The sequence below is a fragment of the Quercus lobata genome, chromosome 9 (assembly GCF_001633185.2).
Source record: "Quercus lobata isolate SW786 chromosome 9, ValleyOak3.0 Primary Assembly, whole genome shotgun sequence".
NCBI lineage: Eukaryota > Viridiplantae > Streptophyta > Magnoliopsida > Fagales > Fagaceae > Quercus > Quercus lobata.
In genome coordinates this window covers 20646786-20662896 of record NC_044912.1, presented here as the reverse complement: position 1 = coordinate 20662896, position 16111 = coordinate 20646786, and the positions used below count along the sequence as shown (strand labels likewise).

Here is a 16111-nt window from a genome sequence, read left to right as displayed (position 1 = left end):
GTTGGGGTTTTGGGTCTTCACAGTGGTGATGGAGGTGATGAGAGAGAGAGAGAGAGAGAGAGAGAGAGAGAGCGACAAAAATTAGAAAGAGACATAAATATATTTTATTGTGTAAATATATTATTTTAATGTAATGTATAAGAAAATAAAAGTTGGGATGTTGGGTGTGTTATAAAATGATATGGTATAATTGATAAAACAGATTTTTGGGATGATAAAATAGAATAGGAACATTTTCCATTGTGAATGCTCTAACAATCTAAACCCCACCCTACACCCACCCAATGGGGCTCCAACATCGAATGCAAGCCCATGGATAGCCCCAAGCCCTCATGGCAAGAAGAGGTATTACTTTGCCCAACATAAGCGGTGATTTCATAGTAGTTGTTCATTAGTCTTTTAGTGCAATTAATCCTAGTTATTTTTGTAATTGAAAAATATCTGTTTATTTGTCTCATACTATTACTATTTTGAGTGGGCAAATACTTATAACAAAGTCATAGTTAGCCTAACATTTCATGATTTTGAGATGTAAATGGTATAGAATTAAGAATGTTGCAAAATTTCTATTATTATTATTTTTATTATTTGGTTAGGACTTATTAAAATTGTGGTTTGAGTATAAATTACCAAAAATGACAATATATTTGTAAGGGAATTCTATCATACTTATGGTTTCACCTTAATAATAATAATAAAAACATTATTGTTATAATAGTTTATTCTGTCTTAGTTATTATGGTTCCACCTTAATAAATTATTGTTTTTTCAGACTAAAATTTTCTAATCTTTAATTTTACACTTTAAATTATAGAATTCTTAATGTAAATGGAAAATGATTTCCATAAAAATAATAATAATAATTCACACCAAAGTCTTAAAAATACTTACCTAGAACATTTTCTATTTGTAAATTAAAAAATTTAAAAAAAGAAAAAAAGAAAAGGAAAAAGTAGAACCACGGCATTTTTGTCACTTTAAATTATCAAATTAAAAATATTAAAAAGCTAGTTGCTTCAGTGCTTCGCAGATCACAGTCACATGTACAATACAATACCCATCCTTCAGGCTTCAACTTGAATGACCGTGCTTTTCGGCTCTAAAAGCTAGGGGTGTCAATGTTCGACCCAACTCGCAAACACGACACGAACCCGACACGAGTTTTTTCGGATTAGGGTTGGGCTTTAATGGGTTTGGGTCATAAACAGGTCAACCCGAAAGCGACATGATAAGAAACGTGTCATAAACGGGTCAACCTGCATAACCCGCAATAGACACATTTGACATGCCAATTTATTTGTGTCAACCCAAAATGACCCACTTAACACAACCCGTTTAACTCGTATAACAAATAAATATTTATTTTATTTTAGATTTGTCAAATACCTTTTATATCCAACATATATTTTAAATTAAAAAAAAAAAAGTGAGTAATTACAAAAATTTATAAGGGATATAATTGAAAATTGAAACTTTACAGATCCTAGAACTACTAATACTTTTTTTTTTTTTTTGGCATAGAACTTGTACAAATGAAATTGGATAAGTTTGTGGAAGATGTTATGAATTTGGACATCAACAAAGAATCTATGGATGATAATTGTGGTCATAGTTAGGATTAGTCTACTGTTTGCTCAAATTCTTTCAATATTGATACTCAGTATTTGGCGAGTTCCAAGGATATTATATTTTTGTTGAACTATGTTATTTTATTTTTGTTAAATTTTGTTATTTTGAATTTGGGTTAAAGTGTATGCACTTCTTTTGGAGTGTAAGGAGCTTATTTCTAGATGAATGTTATATTTTTGTTGAACTATATTATTTTGAATGTGGGTTGAAGACTTGAAATGTATGCATAGCTTTTAGGGATGTAAAAAAAATTATTTCTAGATGGATATTATATTTAATATTATACTGGTTGAAATGGGTTGTGTTACATTTGTGTCAACTCAACATGACTCGTTTATTAAGCGTGTTAAATGGGTTGGGACAGGTCAACCCGCCTTATTAATAGGTTGGGTTAGGGTTGAAGGATCATGACACGATTATTAAATGGGTCGGGTTAGGGTTGAACCATTTAGTCGAATACCCTTACCTTGACACGACACGAACCCGACACGCTAATCCGAATTGACACCCCTACTAAAAGCTGAGCCGAACCAAACTTTGACCTTTTCCTGGGTTGGGCCTTTTGAAATTGCAGTCTCACTCTCAATGACCTTGAACTAGGCCCAACAAAAAGCAAACTTAACCCATGGGCTTACTCAAACGTAAATGTCCACTTTATAGAACCCAGACCACAACCGAAGTACTTTACGTATTTACCCCTGGATGTTTTTCCCGCCAAAAAAAGTGAGAGTGAGGGAGATACAGAGAGAGAGAGAGAGAGATAACCCTAGCGAGCAAGCGAGAGAGAGAGTGTTATCTATCAGTATCAGTGAATGGCGCCCACATCGGCTTCTGCGGCGGATTCACCAACTCAATCTGCACCCGATACCATCGAAAATAATCTCCAGGTACACTCTCTGATCTCAGTATATTCAAAGATTTTGAAGATTAATACTTCAAAGAATCAAATTGAACGAATCAGCTTCAATCAGGTTTCCGTTTAAATTGATTTATGATTTTTTTTTCTCGCATTTTCTAATCAAGCAAACAAGGGATAAGTTCTCTTAATTTATTATTATTACTTTTGTTTAAAGCAAATGAGCGCTAATATAAAATTTCACCACAGCCTTTCTTTGTTCTTCACAAAGCATCGTCCCGAAAATCTGAGAAAAGGTCAGCTGGAACAGGGAAAACCCGAAGGCGAATTGATCTGTCTCCATCACCTACTAAGAAGACTGAGAAATCCGAAGAATGCGATGAACAACATCGCTTCGAGCGCCTGCGTATGGAAGCTTTTGAGCTTGTTTGGTCGAAAATCGACTCCACTATCAAGGTTTAGGAATTTTGAACCTAACATTTCAATTTTGAGGGTATTATAGAACATGTGCTGGTTAAGGAAATTTGGAAGCTAACATTTTAATTTTTTTGAGAAATGTAGAATTAAACTTTAATGTTCTAGATATCACAAATATTATAAGTTTTTTGAATTTCAACTCCGGGCGCGTACACATATATATGAGTAGTGTTTATTACACACTATTTGTTGCACGCACATTTACACACGCCTGGAAATTGAACTGAAATCGTGACCTGAAGTCACAATTTTCAAGTTAGTAATCGTTACTTCAAGTCACAATTTCAGAGCAATTTCCAGTGTGCGTACAAAAAAGTGTGTAATAAGATGTCAAATGTTGGTTTCATTTCCTTCACTTTTGTTAGTGACCAAATAGAATCTTCATTTATATTTGCAGGATGTTTTGAGGGGTATCAATACTAATGTATTCGATGAAATATATTGCTGGGTTTGTGAGTCCTTTAATACTATCAAATCATTTGGAACACCTGGTATCGCTGAAGCAACTCGGGCTTTTCCCATTGTAACAGATGCTTCTTCTAAACTGTTGTTCACGGGGCTGGTTCTGACAAGTAAGTTCTTGTCTATTTCAATGCTTTGAGTTAATGTTTGGTTACAGAAAGCGGTAGTACATATCAAGTAGATATTAGTAGTATTTTCTGCTGTTGGATGTATATGAATAGGGATTAAAATCTTCATCTGCATTCTTTGTGCTGGTTGATATAGTAGCATGTAATGATATCTGTCTGAATTGCTTTGTTGGGGATGCACACTTGCATTTATATAATGTTAGACACAGTTTATATTGCTCACTTATATATATTGAAGTATGTTCAAACAGAATTGATGAATACACACACATGTGTATTCTAAATTTCTAATAAGCAGTCTTAATTGATGATTGGCAGAGAATATGGAGTTCGTTGATGATCTATTGACTTTTGAAGAGGTTGGCCTTTTTTTGAAATCTCATGGATGCCATGTGGCTAACCTTTCGTCCTTGGACTTCTCAGCCAAGAATGGGATTGGTGGTTGCCTCAGAGGTTTATTGAGACAGTTCTTAATGGCTACTTTGGATGTAAGTACTTACATGTAGACATTCCTGCATAAATTCAAGTTAAGTTTTTTTGTTAAAGGGGTTTCTAAATTCTTTTTTGTAATGTTGCTTTTAAGCAGGCAGCTGATATGTCCATCTTAGCATCATGGTACAGAGAACAAGAAAATAATAATTCCCCAGTGGTTGTGATCATAGATGATATGGAACGATGTTGTGGGTCTGTCTTATCTGAATTCATCCTTATGTTGAGGTACTCTACTTCATCTTGTCACCCAGGGGTGGAACTATGATCTGGTTTCTCCCCCCTCCCCCCCCCCACACAAAAAAAAAAAAAAAAAAAACTGAAGTTTATAAAGTTAGCTATTTTAAATTCAATCACTCAAGAGTTTTATAAGGAAGTCATGAAAGAAAATATAAAGACAGTAAAAATGTCTAATATTGATTTATTTTAGTATAAAAAACTCTACAGAATTTTCTGACAAATTCTCATTGCGATTTATGTAACCTTATTATATGAAAATTTGATATCTAATTAAAGTGTATAATTTTAAAAGTCCAAAAGAGAAATTGGTGAGTGGTGTTAGTTTACTTCTTGTTCATAATGAAGTTTTTCACTGAATTTTTTCAAGTAAACACATAAACTTTCAATTATTTTTGAGATTATAGTCTCTCTCCCCCCCCACCCCCAAAGAAATTTTCCTGGTTCCATCCCTATTGCCACCCTTCCCATAAGTGCTTTTATATTATCTGATACTTGTATGTGGATTCAATATATTTAAAAACACATACATTAATACATATGCACAACTATACATGTGCATAAACATTTGTGCACGTGTAGCTACATACATACAGATATAGAAACACACACATATATATGTGTGTGTGTGTGCGCGCGCGCGCGCATGCGTGTGTATTTATATATACGTATTTATATATGTGTGTGTCATTTGTATTATGCAATAACTTCCTGCAACTTGCTCTTTGATCTCAATCAGTGAATGGGTTGTAAAGATTCCAATTATTCTATTAATGGGTGTTTCCACAACACTGGATGCTCCAAGAAACCTTCTTCCTTCAAATGTGTTGCAGCAGTTGTGCCCTTCTAAGTTCGTATTGGGATCACCAGCCGAGAGAATGGATGCAGTTGTTGAGGCAGTCCTTGTGAAGCAGTGTTCTGGGTTTAGTGTTGGTCATAAGGTAGCTGTTTTCTTGAGAAACTACTTCTTAAACCAGGATGGAACGCTAATATCATTTATTAGAGCTTTGAAGGTTGGTAGTGTGTGTCTATTATCATTTTTATCTTTGTCTCTTTCCTTTTAAAGATACTTACTATCAACATAATTTGTCCCAGCTGATATATGTTCTAAAAATTATTTTTCAGATTGCATGTGCCCTACATTTCTCCATGGAGCCTCAGAGCTTCATACTCGGTGGCTTGCTCGATGAAGGAGAACAAGAGGTCAAATTTCTTTATCCTCTTGCAATTTTTTAAATTTTCCATTGTTTAGTCATATTACTTTGGCATTACTGTTTGAATTTTTCCCTTTTTAGCCATATTACTAAAACATCCCATATTTTAGTTCAATACTTGTTTAATAAACCTTAACTTAGTTGCATAATCTATGGGTACATATTACCTCTGTTCTTATATATGTTATTAATGGATTGGCATTGGTGTGTAGGCCTTATTATCTGGAGAGTGCAGCATTTATTATCTGTGCACTCTGCTTGCAGGGTGTGGATATACAATCTAAGTATATTGGGGCCAATTTGATTCAAAATATTGAGAATGAAAAAAAAGAGGGGAGGGGGGGTTGTGAGGGAGGTTGTTTTAGAACTGCCCCCCCTCCCTGGGAACTTTGGGTAAAGTTACAAAAAAAGGTCAACTTGAAATGTTGAAAACTAATAGTGTGTTGGATAGAAGGGTGAGATTTAATAAAAGATTCTATGTGATCAACAGATGAAGTTTCAATAAAAGATTCAAGATTCTATGTGATACCGGTTTTCATCAAACATTTTATTACTATTTGATAAAATTGCTATTTGTATTCTTATAAGATAGGATTTTAGGAAGGGCTTTTATGTCATTTCACCATTTAATCCCCTCGCCCCCTCCTCACAGGGGGAAATTGCTTGCCTTAAAAATTACACCATGGTATGAACATTAACTATGATATTCACATTTGAATTCTTACATTTTACAGTATATAAATAAAAACAACTAATAGTTATCAATAATTAATTTTTCTGCTCTCTTTGCTCGTCATGTATGTAAATGATATGCATTAGTAGCATATATTTTCAGGTGCACAACTGGATGCTACTTTCAAAATTTTTTCTTTTACCCAGTTTCCCCTACTGTGAAAATTTACAAAGCAAATAGGTGGTGATTATTTTTGTTTCTCTGCTCTGGGAAGGGCAAAGTTATTCCATGAAAGAGTTATTGCTTGCACAGTTTTCACTTGAAAGTTCAAGCAAGATATCTCACATGTTGAAATGTCTGTGGGAGCAACAATAACAGCACTGGAAACCAAATCCTCAATTGAAAATTGTTTAATTTTGTCAACACTTCAGATTTTTGTAAAAACCTACATTCTTGATGAGAATTTAAGCTTAGATGCCTGTTGATTTTTCTTTTCATCCAAACAATGTTTGGAAATTGGATGTGTTTCAGGGAGAGAAAAGTGGTTTACTGCCAGAGATAATATTGAAGAATGCTCCTCAGCTTCCATTATATGTAAGGTAATGCAAATATTTAGCAGTTGGATGCTATATGGTTTTCTGTAAATGCTCAACAATGCTAAACAAAGATTAAAATACACTGACTTTGGTTGCCAATGAGCCCTAACTTAAATGACATCTCCTTACCTTGTAAGCAAGGTGAAAGATGAGGTTGTGGGTTCAAGACCCACTAGGTGCACGTGTAATTACCCACAAAAAAATAAATAAATAAAAATAAAAAACTGACTTTGCTCGAAGATCTTTTAATAGGAATCAAATGGCTGAACAGAATGGCAAAAGTTTGGTCCATGGTTTGTCAGAACTGAAGGGACTACACAAGTGCTGGAGCATCGTTGTCTTGGTGAGGCCTCTGATTCTTTGTTTTATTTTATTTTTTATATTTATAAATCACTTCTCATATAATTTTGAAAGAATTATTCCTTATCTTGTTTCTTATTGTAAACTTACAAATATATATTCTGATTTTGTTTCCTTGGTTTATCTTTGTCCATTTTTTTTACCTGTAATGCAAATATTAATAATTCTGTTGAAATTCCAGTTTCAGAACTTGTTCATTTCTTTTTATAATTACAGTTGTTTTCATTAATAGGTAGCAATGTGTCATGTCATGGAACTAGTACTTCTGTTTGTTAACAATTACTGCTTCTTGCAGTGCCTTTATGAAGCTGGAAATTGTAATAAAATCCGACTACTAGACTTGTTATGTGAGGCACTTGATCCTGATTTGTACACCTCAAAAGCTTCCAATAATGTGGTACTAGAAAACGATTGTGGTTTACCTATAACTAGTGATCGTTTTATGCGGCGAAAGTATTCTACCTCACAGAAAGGAGGTTTGATCAGTCAGATAATACGCAAAGTAAGGTATAAACATGTCTACATTTAAGATGGACTGAAATAAGCTTATATTGTTATAGGTCCATGTTAACAGTTGAGAGTGTCCCAAGGGGAGCACCTACAATATTTTGCAAATCTTCTTTAGCTCTATCTCTGGAAAAATGAAAATTTCTCCTTTATGTTTTTGAGGTGAAAAAAAAGGAGGAAGGGCTGATAGTCTTTCATGTTGTTAGGCAACTCTTTCTGGTACTAAATATTCTGGTTTTTCAACTAATTATGATGTTGACAGAAAATCACCCAAGTATGAGGGATTTAGTTCAAATGGTTTAGCTTGGTTGGAGTATAATTTGTGAAATTAATTAGGGGATATAATCCTTAATGATCATTAAAATCATCCTCTACATTAATATTTTTACCTGCTAGGATTTGGCTAAATCACTGCAAAAACTCTTTTCTCCAGTATAATTTCCTTTATGACAAAAAAGAGAAGGTATAATTTTCATATTATATGAACGACAATAATGGAGTTGTTGAACTACAACCACACTGATCGATTTATATGCACTGTTGGTTGATTTTGTTAGTTATAAAGCAGTGAAACTTGGTGATTCTTATTCTAGATCTTGCTTTGATATCTTAATATTGTGGAATAAATGATCTAGTCCTTGAATTTTTTCATTAACAATTTAATCCTTAAATTGGATCTTGGAGTTTGTTAAAACTTAATTGTAAGTTTAATTAGCTATTGTCTACAATTTATTTCATGCAATAATATATTGAAAGATCCAGTATTTTTTTATGCTGATATCTTCTTTTTTCATGGGAATATATGCCTTACCAAAATCTGTTGTCTCTTATCATGAAGATTAACCGTTTTCTTTATGAGCATACATAGTAACTTCAATTTCTTTTTGCTTCATGTCACTATTTTGAACTTTGAATTTAATCAGAGATCTCCCGGCAGCAACGCTCTATCAGTTGTTGAAGAATTGGGAAAAAATTACTATGGATGTTCCCGAGGTATGCTTGTAGTTTTGAGAAAGTTGAGAAGTCTCTGGGATTTGCTTGGAAGATTAATCCATCTATGAAATAGCAATTTCACTTTATAATTAAAACCATTTTTTTAATCTTCGCATGTGGTGCCACAAGCTCTAACTCAAATGGTACATCTTAGTAAGAGCAAGGTGAAGGATGAGGTCATGGGTTCAAGAACTACCAAATGCATGTGTAATTACCAATAATTAAGGGGAAAAAAATATATATATATATATATATATATATTTTGTATAGGTCATTTTCCTTGTCAGTTGAGAATCATTTCTATCCACAATTTAATCATTTGCCTTTAGTTTATGGGAGAACTTGAATTTATCTTGATCTATTTCATGTATTTGCATATGGTTAAGCTGCTTCCATGTGAGTAATTTTGGAAGTGCTTTTCGCTAATGTTAGAGTTAGTTCTAGATGTTGTTTATTTTAGCACATTAATAAGGGTATTTTTGTAATTATGTTATAAACCCAATATAAATATATGCTAAGGTGTGGGCTTGATAAGTTAACGACCTCAACCTCTTCTTTCTTTTCTCTTTGTCTCTCTATTCTTATTCTCATTTAACTCTAAATCTTCATATTTTACTAATTAACTGCTAACACTCTTAAGAGTTACTCACAGAAGGATCATACGTTTAGCTACAAGAATCTGTGGAGGTTTTGACAATTAACTTTTATCCACGTTGCCGTCTTTTGCATGCAACCACAACTGATTGGAATGCCATTATTAGAATAGTTAATCATAAAGCTTAACCACCAAAATTCCCTTGCTCACCTGCCCCCGGGGGGGGGGGGGTTGTCAAACTGTTCATTCCTTTATTCTCCATCTACTTTCTACAGCTGAAAGTTCATAAAATTTCTAAAACTAAAGTATATCTGTATGTTATAAAAGTGAGCTTCATAAAATGTTTGAAAAACTATTTTGTTGGTTTTATAAAGTTTTGGATGAATTTATTACTTGATCAAGTATACTTTAGTCAGCATTGTACATATATCAATCTGAAGATGTCCTTTAATGTATCAAAAGTTTTCATAATTATTTATGGTCCTTATCATTTTAGAGGAGTCAACAGTTTCTTTGACTTGTGCTTGTTTGTGCCTTAATCAATATTTAGGTTTATAATCAAGCAATCTTATGTTTCCTCTTGCATTTCACACCTTGTGCTGTATTGCTTTTCCATATTAAATAGACATGATACATAATTAACTTGTTATTCATTAGATTATTGAGCTAATTGTTATGAAATAATATGCCTTCGACAGATCCATGACAAAGTCAAGGAGTTGCAGTCAGAATTCAGATTTGAAGATTGCAAGTTGAAACAAAACGTCGATGACATATCCAAGTAATTTTCTATTTAACCTTCTCTCTTTCATATTAGGATTATATCCCATACTACCGCCGCATATTAGTTGTTCCATCCCTTTTTTGTGATGTGTGTTAGTTTTCAAAACTTAGTAATATCCTTATATAGGTAATGGTAAATTTAAATATTAACCATAATTCTAATAGAAGTGGTGATGTTTCCTATTTGAAATTAGGAAGGGGAAAAGAAGAAGAGTGGAGGTAGATCATAAAAGTTGATTGGCAAAGTGATTATATTAGAAATCACTAACAAGAGGGAAATGATGGGATGGGAGTAAGGAGATTCAAGCAATGCTCAATTGACCTGCTCTGATACAATGTCAAAATTTTAAATATTATTGAAATAGAGAGAACATAAGAAAGGAAGATTGGAAGAGATTAACTTACATGGTTTGGTCACTAAGAACTACGTAAACATCAAACGCCAAAAGGCTACATCTTTCATTCATTTGATAGATAATACATTATGAGGAAACCCGTATTTATAATGGGATTATTTGAAATTAGGTCAGCTGTCAATTTATTGCATGTATAAAGTTATCTAGTTTTGTTATTCTTTTTGGGGCGCTATAGTTTTCTTAGTTGAAACTTCAAAAGGAACTTCAGCTGTAGAAACAAAATGTTCATCATTTGTTTGTATGTACATCAGTACATTTACAATGAGTTGTTGTGAAAAATGGGATGGGATTTTGTTTGTTGTGGAAATTACTAGAAGGTGAAGCTTATTTCTTGATTGATCTGGTCTTATGACATTGGTGCTTGAATTAACTTTTCTGTTGCTTTTTTATTTCACCGTGTATCATCCATAAGATGGTCATTTTGTTGTCATAAGATGTATAGAGTTACATGAAGATCCTGGCTGGGATTGAGATAGATAATCTTCTTATGACATGTTTGTATTCTCTTAATTTTCATCATATTACTTCTTTACTTTTCATGTTTGTAAATGTATGTGTACGTACACATGTATTTACTGTGTATGTATGATATATGCATTCTTTTACAGAACATTGATTCTTGGGGCTCTGTTATGACCTTGGTATGACAGGAGACATTTATCTTTGAGCCCTATAAACAGTGAGAAGGACTCAAAAGCAATAAGTGAGAAAGCTGCTGCATTATTAGATTCCTTGGTTGGGTAAGGATATATATGCTGTATATTTTTCTTCTTGCTTAGATGGGATGTGGATTTATTTTCCATAACAGAATCTTGACAAATTCTATTCTATTCTTCATCTATTAGGTTAAATCTATAAATATGTGTTTGTAATAAAGCATGTTTCTTTTGCAACTACATTACTTGTGTGCTGATCAGACATTTGGAGTATGGTACATTAATGATTAATCAGTTGTTTAATCCATATTGCAAGATGAAATGGCATATCAGATATAGGTTCTGCTGAACCCCACTTGTGATTTGATTTTCTTTTGTTTTCATAAAATTCAAATTTTGCTAAATTTGTTCCATTGTTTCGCAGATTACTTCTCCTTTTGCAATAACATCTGGTATCATGTGAACTGAGCTTGAATTTAGGAAGAAAAATTGTGTAATATTTACTTTTCCCATCATAAGAGAAACTGATGCATTATGGTGCAGCTGAGGTTGTCAAACTTCATCAATATCTATGAGCTAAGGGAAGAAAATCTTCATTAGTATTGCCATTACGTTTTAATAGGGTGACAAAATATGCTTCTGGTTGAGGATGTGAAAATATGATCCAAAATCTGGTTATCTTTATCAAATGGGAATCCACTTTGATATTTTTTATAAGCCTCCATCCTGAATAAACAATCAATCTAAACATAATTTAGAAATCTTTTTCCTTTTAAACAAAACTAATTTAACGATAAGATACTTCCATAGACTACTAAAATAAAAAAATGCTCATAACTAAATTCAAACCTAATTTGATCTAGAATTCTATTCCTCTGTATCATGTAAACTATTAGGAGGGAGGGGAGGAATGCAGCTTAAGTATATATTTCAGAGAACTTTGTATGAGTAGATGCTAGCATTCAGCTGCATCCAGTTTTGTTCTCTTTTCACAGATCAGTTGAATTTTGCATGTTCTCTCAGTGCACCTATTGTTAGATTTTAAATACCTAAGGTTTTACTTCTATTTAATAAAGTATATTGATTACTTGTCAAAACTTTTGTTCCATTCTTAGAAAATACACCAATGTTGCAACGGGTACTGTGTTACTTATTTATAAGTTATAACTTTGCTTCTTTGCAATATGCTCTTCCAATGGCTTGTAATGTAATTAGATCCACTGTTTTGTTTTTGTTTTTTTTTTTTTCCCCCCCTATCCTTGGTCAATCTTATGACCATAGCTTTAGGTCAATGGGCTTGTTACAAAAGAGAGCAGGTCTGCTTACTATTTATGGTTTATTTTATGCATGTGTGAATTAAATGACCAAAAACTATGTTGGAGCTTCTTGTCCCATTTTTTGATCCTCAATCTGGTGTATTAACATTTTCAGTTGCATTGATATTTTTTACAGTACGAACATCCAAAATTGGAATTTCCTTCTTTATATTGTAATGAATTGGAATGGGTTCCCTGCATAGCTTATCTATTCTGACAATGAATTTACATAATACACAACTACTGAAATGAGTTCTGACCTTTTTTCCCCTATGAAACAGGGATTTCTTTAGGCCTATTGAGTGCATTCCTTTTCATGAAATTGTGTGCTTTAAGAGTGTTGAGAAACTACAATCGGTAAGCACTCTTAGAATTACTTTGATTAATAAATCTTGTATGAGCTTTCCTGTATTGCATAAGGGAAAATATTCAAACAGAGTTTTAATAACTGTTATGTCAAATTTGACTAAAATCCATGAAGGAAATCATTACAGCAGAATAAAGCAAATTTGAAGAAACAGGATATGCAGCAGGATAAGGCATTTTCATATATTAGGATTTCTTTGACATGCCTTGATTCTTATGTCGTATAAAGAACTTGCCTTCACTTACAAGTGTCTGGGGAATTAAGTTTATAAATCTTACTATCTCTTTGTACTTTTAAACTGCTCACTTATAATAGGCTTTAATTGGAGATCCAAGAAGAAGGATTCAAGTCGATCTTCTGGAGTTTTACAAAATTTTGCGGTGTAGTTGTTGCAGCAAGAGTGGCAATATCCTTGTGCCATCTATGCATGATACCTCGGTTATGTAAGTATATAGTTGGATGAAGCATTCACATAGCACTTGATGATGTATGTCCCTTTTGTGATGGTGATATCATAGTTTGATTTCTCTGTTGAACTTTCAGAAAAGTGTTTTGTGTTATCTGGTATGTTGCATTTATATCCACCAACATTACATATAAAGAGTCAGGGGCAACAATTGGAGGGATTCTGCTTTTAGTGTCAAAATAAAAAATAAGCTTTTTGATGTTTCAAATCAGCCTTTCCTTTCAGAACTGCTTGTTGGAAGTGTTAAAGAAATTATTGGGATTGCTACCTATCAAAAAAGAAATGATTCAGATTGCCCAATTTGGCGTAATCTTTATAGTTGATGCCCCATTCAACGATTTATAACTTTGCTACTCTGAGAACCCCCATTTTGAGTAGGATACTTTGTCCAAAATAAGATTGACTGTGTACAATTGAGCTTCAAATAAATTTTACAAATTTAGTACAATTGAGTATATTTGTGAAAACGCATTATCATTGATCATTAGACTCAGATAAACTTTGGAAAGTAGGACATATATTATAGGATCTATAACATTTTATCACAGAATATCTCTATTTAGTTATGATTTTGTTGTTCTATTGCATAAGTTGTGTGATATGTTGCAGTTTTTACTTAGAATATCTATTACATAAGCCCATCTGAAAGTGCTATAGTTGGTCTTGATTCTTGTTCCTGCAGTATTTCCATAATTAATGAATGTTTTATTTTTTAATCATTGCTTTCTTTGTTTCTCGTCTTTTACTTGGCATTCTGTACATATTTTTAGGGAAATGGGATGAGGTTTTAAGGTTAGTTTCCACTACTTGATGAATGCAATTCATGTTTCTTTGTTGTTTAGGTATACTCTAGCTCAGGAGCATGGTGATCTTATCAATCTCCATGACTGGTTCCAATCTTTCAAAACAATTGTTCTTCGTCCTAGTAAGAAAGGGAAACCCAAGTCGAAACAGTCCCCACTACCAAAGAAAAGAAAGGACATGAATGAATCTGAGAACAAGAGCGAAGCATCAATTCAGTATCCTATTGCCTTTTCATTTGCATCTGTGTTCATCAGTTATATACTACAGAGTCTAGTTGAAGGTATATGTTCTGAAATTTTTGATGCAGCACATGAAAACCCAGAAACTACTATGAGGGAGAGAGAGAGTGTGTGTGTGTGTGTGTGTGTGTGTGTACTCTTAGTGTCATTCATAATTGTGTGAGCTTATTGATCATCTTCACTAATATTTTTGATTTCATGTTCTTGATGTGCTGCCATTGCACTTCAATTAGGGATTTCCTTTGTTCAATTTAGACTTCTTTTACACTGACTCAGCATTTTTCACTAAAACTTCTGGTTACGTAGCCATTGTAAGTAGAGTTCATTCAAGACCAAATTCTCAGTTATGTGCTCATGTGACAGAAACCCCCTACAGTCTCCTTTTCTTCTCTCTATTTTATAGTGTGAAGAACAAAATGAAAAGGTCTTCAAATTATTGAAGAAGTTTTGCTATAGATTTTCACACTAATTGTCTTATGGAGGAAGGAACCCTACAGTGTTATTTGTGAGTATTGTACTAATTAAGTATTGCTGTTCCAGATTCAAACAAGAGATTACTGCACTAAATTTCTATTCCTCCTAGAAAATGCTATTTTGCTTTGGTGTATGGTCTGTATAAGGCTTGCATATGTCACGTTTCCATCAAGGATTCCCTCACCCCCAACCCCTTAATTCATGAAGATCCTTAACCCTATTTCTCTCAGAGCAAGGTTTTGTAGAGCAGTTACGGAGCTACAGATTTCTGGGCTCCTTCGGATGCCTAGCAGAAGACGCCCTGATTGTGTGCAGAGAGTGGCCTTTGGACTCTAACTAGTGGTGTCATTAAAGAAGCTTAGTCGCATTGTTCTGATCTCTTTTATGCAAAGGTAGTTTAATTTCATATTGGTGCAGTTGTACTGTTATGTAATTATGTCAAGATTTAATAAATGAAGAACATGATTTATTAATCTATCCAATATAAATGCCAAATAGCCCCAAAAAAAACCACTTGGGAATTGGGAGGCTTTTTTGTAAGTACCTGACATACTAACAGATTGCTATAGGTTGAATTCAAGTAATTGGGATTACAACCCTTTTATAAACTTTTACTTTGTAACATGTAAGATTGAAAGTGATTATTAGAATTTTTGCAATTTAGTTATTCTTTCAATTAAAAAAAGTGGTTACATTTTCTCTGCTTTCTCATCTAGGAGGGGCCATAGATGTTACTCAAATTGAATTAATGATGTACTGGTCGAACTGATACTTGTTTTGGTTTCTTTGTTGTCATGGCTGGGGTTTTATTTTTATTTGTATGAGTGAGTTTTTTGTCCAAGGGGACGGAAAAAGGGACTTGCGGGGCTTATTTTATCTCAAAGGAAAAATGCAAGAAACAGTGATCCTCCTATTTGAGGAGAACGGTCGAGGTTTAAACACCAGCCTGTGAAACGGCTAATAGATTCATTTATGATTTACCTCATAAATTTCTTTTCAAGCTTTCTTGAAATTATTTAACACCTTTAAAAAAATTAACACCTTGCTCAAAAAAAAAAATTAACACCATATTTGAGATTTTTTTAAGAATTTAAAATATATATTTACATAAGAAGAATGAAATATATCATAGAATCTATATTTTATCTCATCTATACTTATATTTATATGATATCTAAAAGTTTAAGAATAGTGTTTACTATTGCTATGCTCCTGTTGAGTCGTATCAGTCTAGTATTTTGGTCTATTTTAGTATATTTGCCAAAGTCAATCTAATTCGGTCCAGTTTGGTCCAATTTTTCCTAATTCGGTCTGATTTGATCTACTTCAGTCAATTTTGGTGCACTTGCTTAAAAATAGGAAAAGACATGTTTG

The 16111-nt window shown here is 33.2% G+C and overlaps 1 protein-coding gene across 2 annotated transcripts; it reads left to right on the top strand.

Moving 5' to 3' along the window:
- Nucleotides 1–2366: 2366 nt before the first annotated feature.
- Nucleotides 2367–15386, top strand: LOC115962196 (origin of replication complex subunit 3). Of its 2 annotated transcripts, none has more exons than XM_031081089.1 (17): nt 2367–2516; nt 2735–2941; nt 3360–3534; nt 3871–4040; nt 4139–4269; nt 5018–5291; nt 5404–5481; nt 6697–6764; nt 7014–7104; nt 7417–7628; nt 8552–8621; nt 9915–9997; nt 11066–11155; nt 12669–12744; nt 13070–13197; nt 14063–14239; nt 14968–15386. In XM_031081089.1, the coding sequence occupies exons 1-17, from the start codon at nt 2442–2444 to the stop codon at nt 15071–15073; spliced, it is 2211 nt and encodes a 736-aa protein (XP_030936949.1). In that variant the 5' UTR covers nt 2367–2441; the 3' UTR covers nt 15074–15386. The 2 variants fall into 2 exon arrangements, with proteins under 2 accessions (XP_030936949.1, XP_030936948.1); XM_031081088.1 differs by having other exon boundaries at nt 7002–7104.
- Nucleotides 15387–16111: the final 725 nt, after the last annotated feature.